Below are 23,767 nucleotides of genomic sequence, written 5' to 3'. Positions count from 1 at the left end.
TCTTTTTTCCAATGGTTGCATTGGGAAAATAAGTCCCACTGAAACATGAAAATGTTCACTAAATATATTCTGGGGGTTGAAGACACAAAAACAATGTTGGATACCCTAAAGCAAAACCAAATCAGAGACTTACTTTTCTTTGTGTGTTAGAGATGGCATAGAATATAGGAGTTCTGTAAAAATGTCTGCTTCTCTGAAGATCAGAGGGTAGGTTCCATATTTTGCTCTCTGATACATCCCAAGATATTAGAAAAATATCTGGCATTCAATAATCATGTATGAAATCAAATGCTTGTTGACATTCCTAACATGGATTTTGTAGAACAAAGTACCCTTCACGTAGTCTATTATTTTAGTTATAATTATTGATCTCAACAACAAAAAGATAAAAATAGAAAACACCCATTTATCTCTTAAAGTTTACAAAGAGCTTGCAACTCACATCCCCATCTAGTTGTTTGGGTTCATGGCTGCCTGGAAGCGGTTGTTGTACCAGGAGACCACAGTGGAGCCCTGTCTGCTGCTTCATTCCATTCTCTCTTCTGCCACTTGTGGGTTGAACTGTGCACTCCAAAAACTCATATGTTGAAGCCCTAACCCACAGGGCCTCAGATGTGACCCTACTTGGAAAGAGGGTCATTACAGATGTCATTAGATATGTTAGAGGAGGATAGGCTGCATGTCCAATATGACTGGTGTCCTCTTAAGAAGAGCAAATGTGGAAACAGACACGCACTCGGGGAGAACATCATGCCAAGATAAAGGGAGAGATCTGGATGATGCTTATACAGACTGAGGGATGCCAAAGGGGTGCCTAGAAACCACCAGAAACCAGCAGAAAGTGTGAAACAGACTCTCCCTACCAGCCCTCAGAGGGAACCAACCCTGGCAACACAAGGATCTTGGACTTCTAGCCTTTGGAACTGTGAGAAACACTTTTGTTACCCCCCACCCCAACCCAGTTTACAGGATTTTGTTATGGCAGCCCTTAGTAAACTCATACAACCGCTGACTCCTCACACCTCGTCAGATTTCCTACCAGAGGCACTGGTAGCCTGACCTCACTGCCACCCAGCACTGTCGTGTTCAGCGGTCAGAATTTACAAGATCTCTTCCAATTTATTCCAAAGCTCCCTCAATTATACACAGGCAAGACCCAATGCATTCTTGCATTAAGTTACAAAGCAATGACATCTGACACCTTTCCCTTACCTTCTGGTTGTTCCCGTGCTTGGGGTGGAACTGTAACCTGGAGGAGGAGGCGGAATCCAGGACTGTCTGTTAGGAAATGACATCAGTTATAAACGTGGTGTGTGAAGACTTGATCCCACCCACATGTCCACATGTCCAGGAAAAGTTGAAAATAATCTGACACTCAAAAGGCACTGAGATGACTTTTCTACAGGTTTTGGAAATAAAATGAAAACTATTTCATAAACTTAAAAGGAAATGACTATACCACAATCTATGTTCTCTGCTCCCCAAGTAAGCTCCTTCCCCCCCCATTTTCTTGACACTAAAATGTGGAGATCTCCTCAAAGAGAAATATGAAGAGAATCTGGGAAATAATATTTGTTTAATGTGGCTAGTGGGTTCATGGGTGTTTATCATCAATATACCTCTTTTTCTATTTTCTGCATATCTGAAACATTTTATAATCAAAACCAGTCGTATGCTCTATTCTATATAGTTTTTAAAAAGCTGTGTGATTTTTAAAAATCTAAAAGTAAGAGTATTGAAAACACAAGTGAACACCCCACTAATGTTAACCTCAATTATGTATACATTTGTAGGTACATATATGCATATATACAATCACATATATATCCAATTAGAAAGATGTCTTCACATTACTGGGACTTAATTTTAACTGACAAAGATAGCTTAGGGCTCCGTCAGAAAGATTTAGATATGGACCAAAAATGAAGATATGTAGAGGACAGTGACATATCAGAGGAAAGCCCAGAGAGGGAAAGGCTAGGGTAAGGAGGACAGGAGAGCTGGCTTTAAATTCTTGAAACAGGTCTGTTCTCTGAGGCACTGCAGGTGCCTAAGAAGAGATGGGCATAAATCAAAGTAGATTTCAACTCAATGTAAGTCATCAATGCTACTCACAAGAACTAGTCCAATATATATCATAAAAGTAGAGTCTTATTTCTGGCTTCAGTGATCCTGAATTATGCTTAATCTGTCAGAGGAAAGATTCTTGCAATGGATAGGAGATGTGAAATTTGGGTCCAAGTGAGAAAGGTGATCACATTTCCTGAGACTCGGCAGACACAGCCAGAATTCTGACTGCAGGAGTGCTTTGGCAATCAGCCAGTCATTCCACAAACATTGGCACCTACCCAAACTAGGCAGAGTTCTAGGCACAGGCAAAGAAAATAAAAACATTTTTAAAACACTGAGGTTTGTGAATGCTTGTTTTCCATCTGATGATTCACTAGCACTGTGTTCTCTCCAACAAGCAAAAATTGCTTTGAACATCACATTCTGTCTCATGAAGAATATTCTGCCACCACAGGTCTAGGGGCTTCTCTGTGCTACTACATAAATAGAAGTCTCAAGATGGGGCCTTTGACTCTGTACTTGGAAGTAGGACCAACCTAATCTACCGAGCAGAGGAGACCCCAGCGATGCAGGCAGATTTCAGGAGCGTGGCAACATTTGGCCATCCCACAGTCGTAATTATTTCAGGGTAAGGCATTCCCCGCAGTAGGACTCTACTAAAGGTGTTACCTGAAGTAGTTTATCCTTTGCTGAACTCTGTCATCAAAAGCATTACCTAGATATTCAAGACCTCAAGGGACCTAGAGAAAAGACTGCATATTTGTTTGTTTAAGATCATATTTATTCTTTTATTTAGAGTGTGAGCAGGGGGAGGAGCAGAGGTAGAGGGAGAGAGAATCTATAAGCAGACTCTACAATGAGTGAGCACAGAGGTCCCCCTGGGGTGGATCGCACAACCCTGAGATCATGACCTGAGCCAAAATTAAGAGTCAGACGCTTAACCGTCAGACGCTTAACCCACAGAGTCACCCAGGTGCCCCAAGACTGCACGTTTGAAACAGAAAAGAGGAGGAAATGGAACAAAGTTTGAGGACAGCAGAATCCAGTGGAACTGGATCCCTGGAAAGGGAGGAAGGAACAGGGACCAGAGACCAACTTCTGAATGCCGCAGGGCATCTTGATGGATGGTTTGGTTCAGAAATTAATAAAGGACAATCCTGTACAGAACATCAGCAAGAAGCAGATGCAACCAGCCTGTCGTACCTCTTTTTCTTTACAGGAGTTGTCACAGCGGTGGGAGCCGGGGTGCTGGCAGTGTTGGCACTGAACGAAACTCTAGGTTGCCTGTTCAATCACAACCACAAATCACATTCTTGAAACTCTTTTTTATGCCATCCCACCTTTGAAAGGTCTTATCCTCTACTCATATTCCCACCTGCTCTTTACCCGCCATAAAATGTTTCGAAGGACAAAAGAAGAACAGAAAACAAGTTCTTCCTTAGTTTAGTCATTTTATAAATCATCTGGCCTTCATCCAAGTAACCAGAACTGAAGAAACTGAATGAAACTATTCATTATATGACATTGTGTGTCTGAAATCCAGACCAATGAATTCTGATATGCTCCGGATTCATATTATATATAAATAAAATCCTGTATATACTGTGACCTGCAGAATTACACTGCATCATTTTTGCAGTTAATAGCATTAGATTGTTTAAGACAACATTTAAAAATCACACCTTTTTATTTTGTTTTATTTTATTTTTTAAAGATTTTATTTATTTATTTGACAGAGATCACAAGTAGGCAGAGAGGCAGGCACAGAGAGAGAGAGAAGCAGGCTCTGCGCTGAGCAGAGAGCCCGATGCAAGGCTCGATCACAGGACCCTGTGATCACGACCTAAGCCGAAGTCAGAGGCTTCAACCCACTGAGCCACCCAGGAGCCCCTGAAAATCACACCATTTTACATCTCTATTTAGCATTTATTAATATACATGGACCTTAAAAAAAAAAAAAAGAAGGAACCCAGACCTGTTTCAATGACTGAGAGGTATGGTCCAAGGTGAAAATTACTTTATTTGTAAATAAAAATTTAAAAGCCAATTCTGTTTTCAAAAACCCACCTAATTTGGCTGTTTATAATCGCTAGTAGTACGTTTCTGAGAAAATGTACTTCACCTAAATCGATTACTAACAAACATATGATTTCATGACTCAGTTGAATTGTAATGTGATGGGTGTTTTGAAAGACAAGGGAAATGTAGGGGAAGAAAGTCAGTGGCCATAAGAACAGGGAAAAATAAAGATCCATGGGAGAAAAATATTAAAGATCAAATGAGTGATGGGCATTAAGGAGGGCATTTGTTACAATGAGCACTGGGTGTTGTATGTAAGTGACAAATCACTAAGTTCTACTCCTGAAACCAATATTACACTGTATCCTAACTAACTAGAAGTTAAATAAAGATTTGGAGAAAGAAAAAATAAATAAAAAGGAAAGGGGAAAAAAATAAGACAAAGAAAAAGAAAAGAAGAAAAGAATGACTTAGGTTAAGATGTTTGGTTAAAACAGAGGTTGGTATGGGGGAGACGGGCAGGGAGAGGGTGGTGGGGTTATGGACATTGGGGAGGGTATGTGCTATGGTGAGTGCTGTGAAGTGTGTAAACCTGGCGATTCACACACCTGTACCCCTGGGGCTAACAATACATTATATGTTTATTTAAAAAAATAAATAAAAATTTTATATATATATATATATATATATATATATATATATATATATATATATATATGTTGGTAAATTTTTTCTGTTAAAATCCAGATGGTGTGGGACACCTGGGTGGCTCAGTGGGTTAAAGCCTCTGCCTTTGGTTTGGGTCATGGTCCCGGGGTCCTCGGATCGAGCCCTGCATCGGGCTCTCTGCTCAGTGGGGAGACTGTTTCCTCCTCTCTGCCTGCTTCTCTGACTACTTGTGATCTCTGCCTGTCAAATAAATAAATAAAATCTTAAAAAAAAATCCAGATGGTAAATATTTAAAGGTTGGTGCACCATTTTCTTATTTCTGCTAAACTCTGCTTAAGCAACAGGAATGTGGCTTTCTTATAATGAAACTTTGGCCCGAGGGGCATATACCCTGGTTTGTCTTCAACGCATACAAAGAAATACACTTTATTCTTAAAATATAACTTCCATCAGAAAAATACATACGTCTTTGCTGCTTCTGGTGTTCTAAACGTGGACATGTTTCTGGGGGAAAAGACAAGAAAGGCAAAAGTTTGAGCAGCAACAAAGAATGAATACTTGCATCAATTTGCAATTGTCCATGAATTTAGAGTTTCTATTTAAAGGGAGACATTAATTGAGAGAAAGAGAAAGAAAAGCATCACTATTCGAATAAATTTGGTAAGGTGATTTCATGATCTTGTTGTCTTGTACTAGATTCTAAAGGAAATCGTTTTATTTCATAAAATTCAGTATCATATAAGCCCTATGTTTCTATTTATTGAGTTCAGTAATTTTCTTTAGCAAAAAGAATGTAAAATTGGCATTTACATTATTTCATACTTTTGCCACCAGGTTCGTTTAAAACAAAAACATGAATGCGGTAAGAATGATGACCTGAAGCAATGAACTCTCAATATTTAAGCAAGGCAACAGGGGCGCCTGGGTGGCTCAGTTGGTTAAACGTCTTTCTTCAGCTCAGGTCATGATCCCAGAGCCCTGGGATAGAGTCCTGCACTGGGTTAGTTCCTCAGCAGGAAACTTGCTTCCCACCTGCTGCTCCCCCTGACTGGGCACTCTCTGACAAATAAGTGAATAAAATCTTAAAAAAAAATTAATCAAGGCAACAAACATTTTCTATTTCTCTAACCATGAAGAAGAATAAAGGTATATACTCCAGAATTTTTATGTTTGAAAACTAGAGGATAATAATTTACAGAAAGATAATCAAGTAGGACAGAAGAATTGTAAGTAGATAAGTAATGCTTAGAAAAGTATTGTACTTGGGTCTTTCCCAAAGTCAATAGATACTGGTACCTATTGGTTAGTTGGTTATCCAAGGTATTGGCCTTATATGTTTTAGTGGCATCATTTCTGTCTGAGATCCTTTATAAAGAAACAAGACACAAGTTTGGATGAACATTTAGATCATTAAAGTCCTTTCATACTGCTGTCATGAAAGAATAATTCCACAATAAAGCCTTTTGTTGGTAAAGAGATTTGTTTTCAGGTGTTATATTTTAGAATATTTTGCAATTTTTAAAAAAGCTACTTAAGACAAAATCTATTTATGAGGCTATTTTGATACATTTGGGAATTTTAAAGGTTTATGCTTTCTACTAGACTCTCTGATTCATGGAGCATTTAACCCACTATTTTATTTTCATTACTATTTAATAATACAGTTGACCCTTGAATCAAATGGATTTGAACTGCACGTGTTCACTTACATGCAGATTTTTTCGACAAATACAGTATGGTATCGTAAATGTATTTTCTCTTCTTTATGATTTTCTTAATAACATTTACTTTATTATAAGAATTCATTTATGTATAACATACAAAATAAGTATTAATCATCTGCTTATGTTATTGATAAGGCTTCCAGTCAATAGTGGGTTATAGTGGTTGAGTTTTGGGGAGCCAAAAATTATGTCAATTTTTGATTGCATAGGGGTCAGCACCCCTAAACCCTGTATTGTCAACTGTATATCCAGTCAATGATGGTACTTCCCAAGTCTGGAAAAGGTATCAATGAAAGACAAGTTGTTTGTTTGTTTGTTTGTTTATTTGTTTTTAGATATTTTATGGCATAGGCAATGCTATATCTCTGCCAAACTAATTTTCTTTTCCTTCTGAGCACACAGGAAGACCACATTTCCCATTCTTCATTGCAATTAACTTGGGACCATGTGGTTAAATTCTAGACTAAAGAATGTGGGCAGAAATGTTGTTTGCTACTTCCAGACCCATCATAAAACCTCTTGTGTAATCTTCCCTGTTCTTTCTTCCTCTTCCTACTATGGTTTTGTTGTACATGGGCTGAAGATGGCTGCATCAAAACATGAACTTAGATCCCTGAGTCACTTCAGGGAGCTGAGACATTCTCCACCATCCAGCCTACCACACTGGACCCTCAAGAGAGTGAACAGTAATCTTCTATTGTGCTAAACCACAATAGATTTGGGGGCAAGAGAAGGAACTTGTTCAAAGAGTTACTCTACCCTGGTGAATTAGTTTACTTTGACTAACATATTTAGTTAATAGCCTCTAATGGCCATCAGAGGTTTTAATCCCTCAGATCTCAGGTCTCCTCAAGGAGGTCATATCTGGAAAAGGTGATTTGTCCCTTGTGTCGGAAAAGATAAATTAGGAATCCTGTGGTCTCCATGCCAATGGTGGGCTTTCATGACTGCAGAGCCTCTTTCCCTTCCTTCCCTCATATAAGATAGGAAGGTTCTTCCTAAGTCATAGGACTATTCCCTGGAGCATTCTGCAGACTTCCACAACACTAGGATGTAGCAAAATTAGGCTCAGGAAAACAAAATGTCAGCAAAACTTTTCTGTTGATCCAATACTATGTGTCTACTATCACTTTCGCTAAACTGTCAGTTTTACCATAGACTTTAGTACATGGCTTTACATAAACTATTCCTAGAAAGATGCGAACTAACTTTTCCTCACTTAAAAAAAAAACAAAAATGAATGTGGGAAAAAATGTGACTTAACTGTCATAAGTTTAAAATGATTTCAATTCCTAATGTCATCTTGATATGTGTGACTAAAATATTGGATAAATAACTCTAATACATTAAAATGTTATGCATCAACTCCAAACAAATTTTTGTTTATAGTACATAATGCCACAAACTGATGAACTTTTAAATGCAAAAAGGAAGGGAGATTGAAATCTTCCAGAACTCCATATTCTCAACAAACCATTCAAAATCCAGGCATTAACTTGTACATGCTCCTGGAATTCATGTATAAAAAATTCATGTCCAAAGTGATCATCAGGCCAAGTACTGTAACTGTATCCCCGGCACTAACTGCTACTAAGCCTCTGGGATGGTTATATTTAAAGGGCTCTGCAGTAAACCACCGTGAGTACTTTAAGAGGTCAGATGACCCTAAATCTTAAATCTTAAATGTTCCTTGGAAACTCTACTTATACTTTATAGCTGTCTATGAGGCCCTAACATGAGTTAAAAATAATCTTAGGAAATTGCTACTCTGGTTCACTGAAAACAACAATCTGTCTAAAACAAACAAAACCTTAATATCAAACATTCTCAAGGTGTATATCAAGGCAAGTTCTGATGTTAAAATTAAACAAAGTTAATAAAAATTCTACAGTGTATGCCTATGTGGGCAATACTGGATATAATAATAAAAACAGCCACCTACTCTTTGCTGTTTCTTGTATATATTTTCTTCTACTCTTTAAAATATCCTTACAAGGGAGATGTAATTATTTTCATTTTTAGATGAAAAAATGGAGTCTCGGAGAAGGTGAATGACTTTCTCTTGACCACCCAACTAAGAAGTAGGCTATCTCTGGAATAAAAGTCTTTCTAGGAGGGCCCAGTGTCATACATCTGATTCTGTAGTGTGATCGTTTTAACACTCCTGTATTAGGTCAAAATGTCTTCCTGAGCTATTCTTCACCTGCACTATCTCTTCTATGCCACTAGGGGGATCAGTCTATGAGTAACAATGTAGAGAGCTCTAACACACCATTCCAATACATACGTCAATTTCTTATTACTTAGGGAAATTCTTTGTATTTCTCTTGAAAGTTAAGTTTCTGCCAACTTTTGATATGAAATGGGTTGTTTTGATAAGTGTCAATCTTGAAGACAGGAAATACTCAAATATAGCCATTTAGCAGTGTGATCAAAAGTACCAAAGGAAAAGTTACACTTCCATGATGGAACACTAGAGGGCACCACAACCTAGGTTATCCGAATAGTCATTAGACCACCTTGAGGATTTGGACCTTCCTGCACGCTACATATATTAGTATTTACTCATATTCCTTTAGAAGATCTCATGCTTTTACTTACATATATTTTTTTAAATGAGAATTCCAAATATAAAGTCAGAACTTTCCTCAAATTCATTTAAAAATAAATGCATTATTATGGGCCACCATGGTGGAGCATGCCACTCTTGATCTCTGGGTTGTGTGTTCAAGCCCTACATTGGGCAGAGATTACTTAAAAATAAAATTTAAAAAAACGCATTATTTAAATACATGCACACATGTATACCAAATATATTTGGTCATCTTCCTCCTAAAATTATTTCCTATCTCACATCTGGAGTGGCCAGCATTATGAAAAGTCTGACTACTGATAGGACTTGCCTTTCTTTTTTTTTTTTTTTTTTTTCCAATTTATTTATTTTCAGAAAAACAGTATTCATTATTTTTTCACCACACCCAGTGCTCCATGCAAGCCGTGCCCTCTATAATACCCACCACCTGGTACCCCAACCTCCCACCCCCCCGCCACTTCAAACCCCTCAGACTGTTTTTCAGAGTCCATAGTCTCTCATGGTTCACCTCCCCTTCCAATTTACCCAAATTCCCTACTCCTCTCTAACGCCCCTTGTCCTCCATGCTATTTGTTATGCTCCACAAATAAGTGAAACCATATGATAATTGACTCTCTCTGCTTTACTTATTTCACTCAGCATAATCTCTTCCAGTCCCGTCCATGTTGCTACAAAAGTTGGGTATTCATCCTTTCTGATGGAGGCATAATACTCCATAGTGTATATGGACCACATCTTCCTTTCTTTACTGATTCCTCAGTTCCTTCCCTCACATCTATTTCCATCCTTAGAAAGATGTAGCATACTGCTGGGACTCAGGACTGTTTTGGAAATGAACTGACTAAACACACAACTAAACCTCTGTGTAAATAAAGCAAGTCATCTCTGGCCTCATTTTCTAAGGTACAAAATGAAGGATTTGGGCCAGACTGGTGGTTCTGAATTCCGGCTGCATGACGGAATCACTTCATAAGCTTTTAAAATGCCCAAGTCCACCACAGATTAATTAAATTAGAATTTTGAGGGCAAGAGGTGGTGGGACTAAGTTATTGGCAAAGTTTAAAGCACTCTTAGTAATTCGAATTTGCAGCTGAGGCTGAGAATGACTCATCTTGTTAGCTTGTGAGGTCTGGTCTAGTTCATTGTTAACGTTCCAGGGCTCTGTCTTGACTGGCCCAATGTAGACCTTCAGATACACAGTCTACAAAGGCTTAGGTCTCCCACATATTTACCTATCTTGAGGCATAATTATCTTTCAGATTCATTCCTAGAAAAAGGGTTTCTGTCTTCAATTAATGGTGCAACAGGACAGCCCACAAGGCCAACGTGAATGGACAGTTATTTTGACTCCTCTCTCCACTCAGTTCTGTAGAGATGACATCTTGTACAGATACTTCTACAAACTCGGGGTTTTTTTTGTTTGTTTGTTTGGTTGGTTTGGTTTGGTTTGGTTTGGTTTTTTTGAGGCTATTACAAGAGAGCAGTTAACTCCTTAGGAATTCCGGTGTGGATTATCCTCTATTAAGGGAGACTGGCTTGAAAACCCATGAATGGTATAGAAGTATGTACATTTCCTACATGAATTAATGCCAATAAATGCTGAATATAGAATATATTAGACACCATGAGTTTCAGCTTGTGTGCTTAAAATGCAGCAGATGGTATTTTTGTCTAGAATAGCAGCATATCTTTAGCTACAGGGAGTGACCTAAACTGTCAATAGCCTCAGGTGACCATTGTCTAGACTTCAACTAAAAATGTTAACTTTGCACTTTATATATGCTTACTGAGTATCTCTACCAAATATAAGATAAAAATGTGATTTGTAGCATTTACACTCCTTCAGTCTAAATAGATATTTCTCAGGGAACCTGGGTGGCTCAGTCAATTAAGTGTCTAATTCTAGACTTTGGCTCAGGTCTTGATCTCAGTGTTGAGTTCAAGCCCTGCACCTGGCTCCACACTGAGTATGGAGCCTACTTAAAAAAAAAAATAGATGTTTCTCAATTTTCTCCATAAAGATGAGCCTTTTCCCTCTGTGTAGGAAGGAAATAACAATAGGCACAACATAATGGACCCATTCTATAGACCATTTGGTGACTCTAGTGTCATCCACAAGAGTAGTCTCACTTACTACTGAGCCTTTATACTACAGTGGATCAAAGCTACTTGATTATTAAAACATATAGTCTCTATAAAAACAGAAACAGCTGTTTTTCTACAGCTGGGAGTGGAATGGAAAGTTAGAACAAGAACTGACTACTCATATTCATGAAAATAACTAAATTCTCCCTTTTAAACTGAACAGATTCCTTGTAGTGCTTATACTCAAATCAGTTTCTTCAGCATTGTTCTTATCAATATACCATCAGCAGGATTTTAAGAAAATAGCATGTTGAGTCAAGATTTTGTGAATTTTGAAGATGACAATTCAATTCAAATAGCTGTTCTGTCCTAGGGATAAGATATCATGGTTCAAAACTTACTTTGAGAAACATTTAAATACCTCATGAGTGATAAAAAAATGGGATTTCATAGACATTTTGCATTCTGCTTTACATGGTTCAACAACACCTTACCTGTCTAAAGTGTCATCAGATCTGTACCGACTAATTGTAGCTTTTGGCTCATGTCTCTCATTTGCTTTCCTGTAGCAAAAAGCAATTACAGAAAGATCAAGTAAATTACAAAAAAATTATAAAATCTATCATGTTTTTGGTAAAATTTTGGCCTATTTGAGTAGGAGATGTACATGTTGCAATGGAAAGACAGATTCAGAGTATCTAAATCTTCTAAGGTTTTGACCTGGTTAGAATAAATTAAGGCAAACCCAACTCCCCATGCTAATAAAGGAATTCTTCTCTAGGTCCAATTATTTCTAACTACAATGTAACATATTCAAATTAGGAATAAGGAAAGGCAAAACAAAGAACACGGCATGCAAAATGATTAATAACTAATACGTACTGTTAGCAATACTATTGGCTTTTACATTATAAGAACTTTTACATTATAAGAACTATTGGCTTTTACATTATTTTAACTCCCTTAAAAATCAGCTATGTTTTGTTTGCAGAATTCTAGTAGTATGGTAAGCCAGCTCAACAGGCTGAATACAAATAGCTTTATTTAAAGTTCAGCACCAGGGAGCCTGGGTGGCTCAGTGGGTTAATCCTCTGCCTTCGGCTCAGGTCATGATCTCAGGGTCCTGGGATTGAGCCCCACATCGGGCTCTCTGCTCGGCAGGGAGCCTGCTTCCTCCCCTCTGCCTGTGTCTCTGCCTACTTGTGATCTCTGTCTGTCAAATAAATAAATAAAATCTTAAAAAAACTAAAATAAAGTTCAGCACCGTGGACAGGGTTGGGCGGGAAAACTTGCTGACGGGAGAAAGAAAGGAAAAGAAGGGAACAAGAAAAGCTAGAAAGAAACGAAGAGAAGAGAGAAAGGAGAGATGTAGAGGGAGGAGAGGGGAAGAAAGGGGAGATGAGGAGAAGTAGGGAGAAGAGAGACACTCCTGTCTTTTCAAGGAGAAGTTGAGGAAGACAGGTAGGCAGAACAAAGGGGAGAGGAAAGAAGACAAGAAAAGAAGGGAAGACAGGATAGGAGGTTCAATAGCAGGAATCAAGATCATCAAAGCAAATGGGAATATCTTGATCAGACTGATCAATGAACAAAAACAGTTTGTTTAATGCCTTATATAACCCTGTGATACAAGAAAAGCAAGCTCTTTGATGAATTATACCATGATTTACTCTGTTTGCATTTCAAAGCATCATTTGAAGCTGATAGATCAAAGATACAGAATCTAGAAAAGCACTAAAACAGTACATGCACTTAGAATTTAATTTTTAACTTGATATAGTGTATTTTTATTAAGCAAATACTTGAAGGTAAACAATATACAATTTACTATAGCTGATGACTGCAAGGAAGCCAAGAGTAAAAAATTATGGACTTGACTGACACAGAACTAGAGAGACAAATTAGATATGTACACCCAAGGGCAGACAGTGGCCAGTGTCATAAAAGAAGTTCAGGGAGGGACGCCTGGGTGGCTCAGTTGGTTGGACGACTGCCTTCGGCTCAGGGCGTGATCCTGGAGTCCCGGGATCGAGTCCCACATCAGGCTCCCAGCTCCATGGGGAGTCTGCTTCGCTCTCTGACCTTCTCCCCTCTCATGCTCTCTCTCACTGTCTCTCTCTCTCAAATAAATAAATAAAATCTTTAAAAAAAAAAAAAAAGAAGTTCAGGGAAAGTGCAAGGAAGTTCTATGGCGAGAATATTTATTTCTAGGTAAGAGAATCAAAGAGAGCTTCAGGGGTAAAGTGCAGTTTGAGCTGGGCCTTGGAGGATAAATAGCTGTGAACATTTTCAAACGGGAGCAGAGGGAACAGTGTCTGTTGATGCAAGAGAAAAGGAAAGAAAATTGCCTAATCTGATTCCCTAAGTTTTAAAGGAACCTCAGAGTGAAATCCTGGTCTAGCCCATCATTGTGTTGAAGGCATGAACGCAAACAGGCACTGCAGGGCCATCAGACTCCCTTCAGTCAAACAGCCCCTTCTCAGACAGCATCACTTTATGTCTCATTAGCTGACTTTATTCTTTCTCGAACTTATGGCCACACAGCACATTACATTGTTTATTTTCAGTCTCTTCCCTCCTCCACCTTCAGCTAGGATGCAGGTTCTATGGAAGCAGGGACTCTGTTTTATTCCCAGTCCTCGGGCCAGTGTCTGCTCACAGGAGGCCTCTCTCCAAGTATTTGTGCTACCAGGCTTGTCTGACAGATTTAAACCATCTGGCAGAAGGACACAGCGGAAGTTCTTGGTTCATGCCTACTGTAAAGCTGTTACCTAAGGTGAGGAGGATATATTGTTTATCTTCCCTTCCCTTTCGTCTTTTCAGTCTCTGCTCACATGGAGCTTTTTGCACACATTGCTACTTTTGCTGGAGGCACTTCTCTCTTGCTTCCTGCCCACCAGCATTACTTCCCAACTCAGAAACACCCCTCCTCATCCTTCAAACAGCAGTGCCAACACCAAAGTCCACTTTCTGGGTGCCGTCTCGGATTAATTCAGGCAGAGTTAGGCTCTCTCATCTCTTCTCCCATGGCCCTGTTACACACCTCTACAACAGCACCTCCAGGGTAAATTTCAGTCTTGTAGTCTATGGATCCATATTTTTCCAGCATGTAAGGATTCCCTAAGGTCAAGGGTGGTATTTTATGCATCTTTGTATTCCCAGTACCTAGTACTATGGCAGTAAACATAACAGATGCTCCAAAATGGGGTGACATGTCCACCAAAGTGGGTACAGGCTATGTGAAAGAACAGAAAAGGGCTAAGCAGGCATCCATTTGACCAAGTACAAGGAGAAAAATCACCTGCACTCCCCTTCTAGGAAAGTGTGTTTTGAGACTCTATCTATGGGTTATGGGGAAGACATTCTGGACTCACACACTTTTGTTACTAAAGATAAAAGTTCAAGGTACTGCATTAGCCAATATATATGGAAGGGAATTGGCCAATAAAACGGAGGGAGTAATTTTCATTGGTAGCTGGACTGAAATGATCAGATTTCCTTTGGTGAGATGAGACTATCTGAGAACAAGACTGTAATCTTCAAAATTATGAACACTAAGGAGAGGGCAAAGGTAGTCACAGAACAATGAGTCAGATGAACTAAGCCTGGGAACCAGAAAACCAAACAGATACTTTGTGTAGAGGGCTCTAAGCTTGGTACCCTTAGAACAGGTCAAAATTACAAAGAAGTTTAAAAGGGTTTAGAAAAATACATAGATAAAAGTTTCTAAAATACTTAAGGTGTCTACTTATAAAGTCTATGCCATGAAAGTCAATCACACTCCTTTACTAAATACAGTTTGGTGACAGACAGACACAGACTACTAGACAGAGTAAAACTTGTGTCTGAAAAATACTCAGGTTCTGCTGATGGGTGTGGTTCTTACAAGTGTGTGAGCATAAATGTGTTTTAACAAGAGTATTATCTATTTATTTGATCAATCTTAGATTATTTGCATTATTATGATTATGAGTTTTGTCTAAACTTTTCTACTAATTTTGCCATTCAGTATCATTTAATGGTTTTCCACAAACCTGGGAGTTTCTCAAAAGAAGTATACTGCCCATAAAGCAAGTGAACTCTGGGACTGTTACTTCTGTATTTTAAAGTTTTTTTTTCCTAAGATTCTGAGATACCTTTTCTGGTCACATTTCTGTGGAAGCCCTTTCTTTTTCCCATCCAGAGTGCTACCTCCATGGATTGGTTATTCTATACCCCCAAGCTGTGGTTCTGGAAGCATGGAGTTGGAGAAGCACAGACTTCGCTCTAATGATATCACAGAGACTTCCAGAATGCCAGGGAAAGCCTGAGGCTAGCCACAAATACTCAGCTTGTCTTGAACAAGTCTTCTCTCAAAACTATTGTCTTTGTGTTTCTGCGAATGATGTAACTTGTCTGAAACACCCACCTGTCCAAGGCATCATGGGAGTTATGTCGGTTGAGCACCACCCTACCGTAATTTTCATCTCTGTAAAGGAAGAACAAAACTAAGTCACATGGAGAGTTGCCACAGTATTTGGTACACACTAAATAAGAGAGACAGCAAAGAGCTCACTATTTAGAGCAAGGTTAATTCATTTTATTTCAGGCATAAGAACACAACCATACATTTGTTTTTATCAGTCTCCCCTTGAAAGAGCATGGTGAAAAGAAACAAGTTTGTCAATACAAATGATCATTATTCTCATATATCCCATGAGATTTCCATATGATTCAACAATGGGATGAGTGGGTTTTTTTTTTTTCTATCAGAGTGTGGGAACATGTATGTGGACATCAACTTTGTGTACGTTATAAGAGTCAGTTTCTGCAGGAAGGCAAAAGGTTTCACAAACATGTCTTAAATTTAATTAAGTCCTTTATACCTATACATTTTCATCTGATGGACCTCATATTTTCCCTAGACAAAAAGCAGGAAAATAAGTACCAATATTTATGGTTAAGAAGGCTGATCATTCACAGGAGATTTGGCCCATTTAAACCATCAGAACTGTTTGGTCCTTAAAATTATCCTATGAATTAGGCAAAGAAGACCCTGTCATACCCAATTCACAGAAGAAAAAACTGATCAGAGATTTTGTGGTTTTCTTAAGACCAAAAGGTTAGTAAGTGAAGGCATGGATGTAGGACCCAGATCATTCTTTTTCAAACCTTTGCTTTTTCTCCTAGTTAACCCTTTATATATAACCCTTACTACATACATAGACCTTCATACATAAAATCCCAAACCCTTTCTTATTTTGTACAGCAGACCTGAAAGTACAGGCAACTTTAGGAAATGTCAAAACATGTAGTAGAGCTTTTGGCCTTGAACCAAGTACCTGAACCTTTTTCATGTTAACCTAACCAAACCTGAAATACGACATTACTCCTGGTTCCGCTCCCCTAATGTTACTCAACACTCTGGAACTCTTTGTAATAAAGCTATACAAGAAACTGTGGTAGATAATTAAAAAGAAAGATGAACAGTGAAACTGAAACAATTCCAGCAAATTTATGCCCTCAAAAATCCCAAGAGAACATTTCCATCTCTCTTGGTATCCATTCCCTAAATTTGTGAGAGCAGCAGACATGGGACACATTCTGACCTGAAGAAGAATCGTAACCCACAGCCCAGACCTGGGCCAGCAGGCGTGGGGAGAGCATCAGAGCCCATTTTCCCTTCATTCAGCAGCTGCTATACCATCCAGCTTGGCTTCTCTGGCCCTTTATAAATGAGGCATCCTTGGCTAAAAACCATCATTCCTTCCAATTATAATTTGCCTTAGACATTTCTATCCTCACACATCTGTGCAAATATTTGCAGCACAGAATTTATGATTCACATTTGACATCACTCCACCGCTATGGAAAAATAGAAGTGCCATATTGGTCTTTGACAGAAGTAGTAAATGTGTGTTACTAAAGGAAATGGTTATTGTCCAAGAATGTCAACTCCGAATGTCAATGTGAGTCTCTAAATACCCCTATATTCCCTTAAAATAATAAGATTTAGTAACAGGAATTAATAGACATCTTCATTTAACAGTCACAAGTATGTTCCTCAGATAACCATACAAGGGCAGTTTAGTAGAAAGGTTAGAGTAAGTATCCTGTAATGTTGAGCTTCTCAACTTTAGCACTAGGACACTATGGGCCTGACAATTTTGTGTTGTGGGGGGTGCCCTGCGCATTGGGAGATGTTTAGTGGCACCCATGACCTCTATCCACTAGATGTCAGGAGTACTCCCTAATTTTGATAACTGGAAATGTCTCCAGCTCTTACCAAACATGCCCTGGGGATAAAACTGCCCTTCAATGAGAACCACTGGTGTAACAGAAAGACAATGGGTCATGTTAAAAATCTCAACTCCATCACTTAACAGCTGTGTGGATTGGACAAGTTACTTAACTCTTCTGAGCCTCAGATTCCTCTTCTATATAATAGAGGACGAGTGCTCACTTCGGCAGCACATATACTAAAATAGAGGACACAATAATACCTACCTTGTGTGATTTGTGAGATTTAAAGATGCTTTTTATGTAAAGTATGTACCTATATGTAAGAGGGCTTCTTAAAGCTTATGCATATGTATATGTGTGATTTATAATAAATATATATGGGCTGGACAAATGTTTATTGTAAATCTATGCTGCCAATGAGACAATATGCCTGTGATTGTTTTCAGATCTATAACACTAAGCTAGTAGAAGCAATGCTCAAAACAGACAAAACATTCTTGATGGTACATGTTTTCCCTTGCAAAGTAATACCACATTTAGCACCCACCCGATATCTAGAGATATATGACCACTGGGACTAAAATGAGTTGAGAATGTATTGATTTCACTTGCACATATAGGAATTTTAGATAAATTATTATTAAATTTGTAAATTAGGAATCATGCTACTATTTGTTTATTTCAACTACACGATGAATACACATGAGGAGGCTCCCTGCCATGGATTAAATAGTAATTGTTGGGAAACTGGAAAGTCATGTTCTTTTCAATTTGTCAAATAGACACAAACACCCATGCTAGTTGTAACAATGAAACTCTGCTTTTTCTCCCTAATGACTCACATGCTCTTTGTTATGTAAATCATAAAAATAGTAGAAATATTCTTGAAAATCTGAAAGCCAATGTACGCCTATTAAACCAAACATTAGGCTATGCAACAAAGTGTTTTAAGGAAAGAACCTGCTTTCCAGATGGCCACTAGCTTCCCAGCTGGAGAACAGCTCTACTTGTCCACCCCCCCCCCCACTCCACACTCTCTTACTTCTCTTCTTCCGGACGTTTCTTTATCCAGCTGTTGTCCTGTAAGAAAGTCCTTCTTTTGTTCACATCATGAAAACCCTGTTGTCTCAATGTTGTCCCCTGAGAGGTATTCTTCATGTCTATCAACAGAAAAATGAAAAAAACTGAGAGATGCAATTGTATGGGGTCAAGTGTGAGTTTGTTAACCTGGGTGTCTTGAGAGGCACATCTGATTGGCCATCATCCATCTCCTAGGCTGACAAGTTCAGCACTGTTTCAAAATATGATGCTCTGGTAGGAGAGGACAAATCTCACACCCCAGCATCACAGATAACATATAAAATTGCTCAGGTGCCAAGTGAAACTGCCAGGGCAGCTCATGATGTCCTGTGCTGCACCCGGGAATATAGAACCATGGGTGTGGGATAAACAAAGCCATGGTTTGGTGGGTTGGCCATTTCATAAAAATATATATATATATATATATATATATACACACACACACACACACACACACATACAAGGAAAAAATGTACACACAAGACTTTTTTATAATGTACCTAGTAAATGATAGTCAAGAAGTCCCAGTGCTTTTGATTATAAGTAACTGAATTCTTTTTTTTTTTTTTTTAGATTTTATTTATTCACTTGACAGAGTGAGAGAGACCACAACTAGGCAGAGATGCAGGCAGAGGAAGAGAGGGAAGAAGACTCCCTGCCAAGATGAGAGCCCGATTCTGGGCTCAACCCCAGGACCCTGAGACCATGGCCTGCGCCAAAGGCAGAGGCTCAACCCACTGAGCCACTCAGGTGCCCCGTAACTGAATTCTTTAACCTCAGGGGAGTCAGAAGCACAGAATGTCCCACACACAAAAGAACATTTTTTTGATTAAAAAAAAATCTTTGCATTGCAATTACATGAGTAAAAGTTATAGCACTCCTACTTTTTCTAACAGCCTTAGACTGTTGCTTCTAAGCATTCCATATCTATGTAAAAGAATTAAGAGCTATGCATTGTTTTTCTCAGATTTTTAAGTTTTCTGAGTAAGGAAAATATTATCTACATTACCATTTCCTGTGGAAGAAATTTTTCGCGAGGTAAAATTGGACATGCTGGCTTCCAGTAAGGATCTACAAAAAAAATAAGGAGGGGAAAAAATACAACAATGACTTCAAGAATCTACAAGTTATTCTTTCATTGGTAATGACATTTTCCAATGACATTAAGAAAGTCCCATGACCTGGTATCAGGAATACATGACATCATGTTCTTCTATTCCAATGTATTTATTTTACAGATGTAGAAATTGAGGCCAAGAGCAGCTGATGTCCCCAATGTTATTATAACAAGCAATCTGCTGAATGAGGCCATCAATTAATTCACTTATTCAATCAATAGATAGGCATTGGGTGCTTAGAGTATGGTTGACCCTAAGACAGGAGCTGGAGACAAGAAGATGAATACGAGAAATGCATCAAGTCTATAGGGAGATAGAGACTGGTCAAGTCTATAGGGAGATAAAGACATGGAATTCACAGAAAAATATGCAGAGTACCTGTGGGGAAACCAAAGTGAACTCAGGGCTGCATTATGACTTTGTGAGTCCTAGGCACTTTTGCTTTCATAGGCTTCTTCTTTCCAACACAGATACACACAGACACACACAGGCACACACACACAGACATACACACACGCATGCTCACACAGTTAAAAAAATATATTTTGTGACTGTTAGTATAAAGATGAAAAATAACTCAAACTGGCTTACTTAGCAGACTTTCATTATTATAATATTCATTTTTTTTCTTCTCTTGTTAAAAGGAATTAAAATTAGAACGTTTTTGTAGGCCCCCAAAAGTATCATAGGCTTTAGGCACTGCTTTTTTTGTTTAATGGTTAAGTGTTTAATGGTTTCCTGGTTTCCCTGAATGTGAGATTTTCAGTTTTAAAACTGAAAAAATCCTGAGCAAATGGGGATGGCTGGTCCCCTAGGTTGGGTAGTATGTTTTATGCAGAATCCGTCCAACTGCACAATGGATGAAACTACAGAGGGACATTAGATCTCAAGGCTGAGGCAAGTCATAGGCTGAGCTTTATCACATCAAAGTTCTATAATTGGGGGCTGCCTGGTGTCTCGGTACGTTAACCACCTGCTTTTGTCTCAAGAGCTCAAGTCATGATCCTGGAGTTGGCCTCCCTTCTCAGCCAGGAATCTGCTTCTACCTTTCCTCCTACCCCTCCCCCACGCTGATGCACATGCAGTCTCTCTCTGTCTCAAAAAAATAAATAAAATCTTTTTTAAAAAGTTCTATAATTGAACCACATAATCTCCCTGTAAAATGGGTTAATGAAACCTGCCATCATAGGTTTGCGATGATTAAAAATAATGTGCACAAACATCAATCATTAAACTTTAAGTGCTAGTCCAATTTAAGACCACACTGTCAGGAAGCTGTTCATAAGTATAACTCAGGGGTTCTAAAAGCCCCTCTCAAATTCTGATGCAAAAGTATCTCCTACAATAACTTGCCATAGGACCTGAAGTGGTGAAGACGAATTTCTTTGGATCATATCATCATTTTTCTTGGGACCTTCTCTTAGAATGTCCATTTGCCTATCCTGGACGAAGTGAGAAGTGGAATGTATTGGTGCCCAGACCAGGTCCCGTCTACCTATCTCACGTTTGGCACTATGGACTCATGATTGCTGGTGGGGTTACCTGGTTACACACCCTCCCCACACACTACAACTTACAGCCAATGGTTGAATGACCTAGGGTAAAATGTGAATCTGGTACCCCAAGGTAGAGCCAATTTCTGCAGGTGATTTATGCTTCAGAGCTCATTACGGGATCAGACTGAAGCTAAACTAACAGAGAACATATCCTTGCTCAGCCCCTTCCTCTGCCTCTACTTCCTGCTTCCCTTTCTCCTCTCTCCTGAGAGCACCCTCAGTAAGTTATAGGCACCCACCTTCCTCTCAGGCACTGCTTTTAGGAACCTAACCTAAGACTAACCACCAATGTAATCAGTCATGGCATTATCTTCACAGAGATCAACCACTATTCACATTACTAATAGCTAAGAGACAGAAGGGCTTAGAGAAGTTAGAAAGATCTGCATTTAAAGGATGCTATTTGCTGACTGTTACCTTGAGTGTGTCATAGTCTAGCTCCCTCATCTATCAAACAAGGTGAAAAAGCTGTTTTGAAGATCAAATTAGATGACATTTGTAAAGTGTTTAATTATCGCCCAACACACTGAAAGCATTCAATTTTTTAAAAGATTTATTTATCTGAGAAAGAGCGTGAGCAGGGGATTGGGCAGAGGGAGAGGGAGAAGCAGACGTCCTGTGGAGCAGGAATCCTCCCAATATGGAACTTGATTGCAGGACCCCCAGGATCATGATCTGAGCCAAAGGCAGACATTTGACGAACTGAACTGCCCAGTCACCCCATCAAAATGCTCAGTTTTTACCCTCATGGCTCTATCATCTTGGAGGCAGAGAACAAAGACATAAGGCAGGTGTGTTTGGGTGTAGGAGGGGAAGGAACAGTCTTAAACTTGGGACACTGGGCATGCAGGGAGTGTGGGCAGCCTCTGGCTAGCTGTGTTTGAAGGTCACTAAAATTTGGCAGAAGGGGGTGGGAAAGAGGCAATGTGAAGACAAACTTCAATCTCAACTATTTGTTCATTTCCCTCTCGGTCTGGCCCAGCTAATCTGGGCTCTTGGCTAACCTTCTGCTTCTCAATGGACTCCAATAAATTCTCTTCCTGAGCTTGTAAATACCGAGAGAGCTCATAGCTGACTGAACTGAGAGTCTGCAATGGACAAAATGCTGAATGTATATTTGATTATACATTTGCAAAGACTGAAAATTACATGTAAGACACAGGACAAGGTAAATGGAGAAAAGGTATTGTCATAATTGTCTATTTGCCTATGTCTACCAAAAGACTAAGTGTCCCAGGGGTAAAAGGTAAGTCTTTCCCTTCTGTATATCCTGGGTCTGAGGCAAAGTAGATGCTCCTCAGGTGCTTGTTATGGGCTGAATATGTCTCCCCCAAAGTTGATAGGTCGAAGCCCAGTACCCAGTACCTCGAGTTATGACTGTGTTTGGAGGCAGAGCCTTTAAAGAGATGATTAAGTTATAATGAGACCATTAAGTAGGTCCTCATCCAACCTGTCTCGTGATTGTATAAGAGAGGAATTTTGGACACACACAGAGAGATACCAGGGATGTATATGTACGGAGAAGAGCCCATGTGAGTACACGAAAAGTGGCCATCTGCAAGCCACGGAGAGAGACCACAAGAGAAAGCAAATCTGACAGCACCCTGATCTTGGACTTGTAGCCTCTAGCTCTCTTCTAGAACTGTGAAACTATACATTTCTGTTGTTTAAGTCAACAGTCTATGGTCTTTTGTCACGGCAGACCTAGCAAATAAATAGAGTGCTTATGGGAAAAGTGATTTAAATGTTCTTAAAACAGGTCATTCAAAGAGCTCTGGGTCACACTGTCTCTGATCTGTGACTTTGTGTCATCAACTGTCCTACTGCTGGGGCCATAATAGCACCTGTTCAGAATGGGGCACTCCCCAGGCATTGTCTCATCCTCATCCTACACTCTGTGAGATAGCAATTATTATCTCCATCTCCCAGACAGGACATCTGAAGTTCAGGGAGAGGATGTAACACACCTAAGGTGGGAAGAGGCAGAATCTGCCTTCCAAACCAAAGCCACCTCTTTCTACAGAGAACGGCAATAAGGCTCATACTGAGTCACTGCAAGACTGGACCAGTGCCCTGACATTAGCGTGAGAGGAAAGGGAGACCCCAGCGGCCCCCACCTGACTCCTGACATCTCAGGCTTCAGAAGTGCTATGAGCTCTGCCGGCAGTGCCCAGCAGGAGAACCTGGACGGCATCTGCAGCAGACAAGGCCTCACAGAGCAGGATTCTCTGGGTGCTCTCTGATATTCTCTTGGTTATGGACAGACGTCTATGCAAAAACTTGTACAGGAATGATCATAACAGCATGCAAAACCGCCAAAAAGTGGAAATAGCATAAACGTCCACAGATGGATGAATGGGCAAAGAGCACGTGGTACACAGCAGGAAAGTGCTACACTCATAGATTTTACTCAGCAATTTTTCAAAAATGAAGTTTTGATACATACTACAACATGAATGAAGCTTGACACATGCTCATGAGGGAAGCCAGACATAACAGACCACAGGCGTATGGTTCTACATGGATGTTATTTTTTAGATTTTCTTTGCGGTTCTACCATATCTCACCTCAAGTCTCTCCCAAGCAAGTCTTCTGCTGTCCCTTTAAGTTCTGCTGGTTAAAGAGGAGCATTCA

General features: G+C 39.4%; 1 protein-coding gene across 5 annotated transcripts in view; it reads right to left on the bottom strand.

Moving 5' to 3' along the window:
- The window catches only part of SCEL (sciellin), a 106,679-nt gene that overhangs the window by 70,838 nt on the left and 12,074 nt on the right, over positions 1–23,767 (bottom strand). For 4 of the 5 annotated variants that reach the window (XM_044249919.1, XM_044249922.1, XM_044249918.1 and 1 more), the window contains exons 2-9: positions 19,469–19,530; positions 18,422–18,539; positions 15,566–15,625; positions 11,655–11,723; positions 6,055–6,123; positions 5,224–5,262; positions 3,274–3,354; positions 1,213–1,278 (exon numbers count right to left, since the gene is read on the bottom strand). In XM_044249919.1, coding sequence (XP_044105854.1) covers positions 1,213–1,278; positions 3,274–3,354; positions 5,224–5,262; positions 6,055–6,123; positions 11,655–11,723; positions 15,566–15,625; positions 18,422–18,539; positions 19,469–19,511 — 545 coding nt within the window. In that variant the 5' untranslated portion in view covers positions 19,512–19,530. The remainder of the gene's footprint in view (positions 1–1,212; positions 1,279–3,273; positions 3,355–5,223; positions 5,263–6,054; positions 6,124–11,654; positions 11,724–15,565; positions 15,626–18,421; positions 18,540–19,468; positions 19,531–23,767) is intronic. The other variant, XM_044249921.1, reaches the window with a different exon arrangement.

Source organism: Neovison vison, chromosome 5 (assembly GCF_020171115.1).
Source record: "Neovison vison isolate M4711 chromosome 5, ASM_NN_V1, whole genome shotgun sequence".
Lineage (NCBI taxonomy): Eukaryota > Metazoa > Chordata > Mammalia > Carnivora > Mustelidae > Neogale > Neogale vison.
Note: the sequence above shows the minus strand (reverse complement) of the source record. Positions and strands in the feature narration are given on the sequence as shown.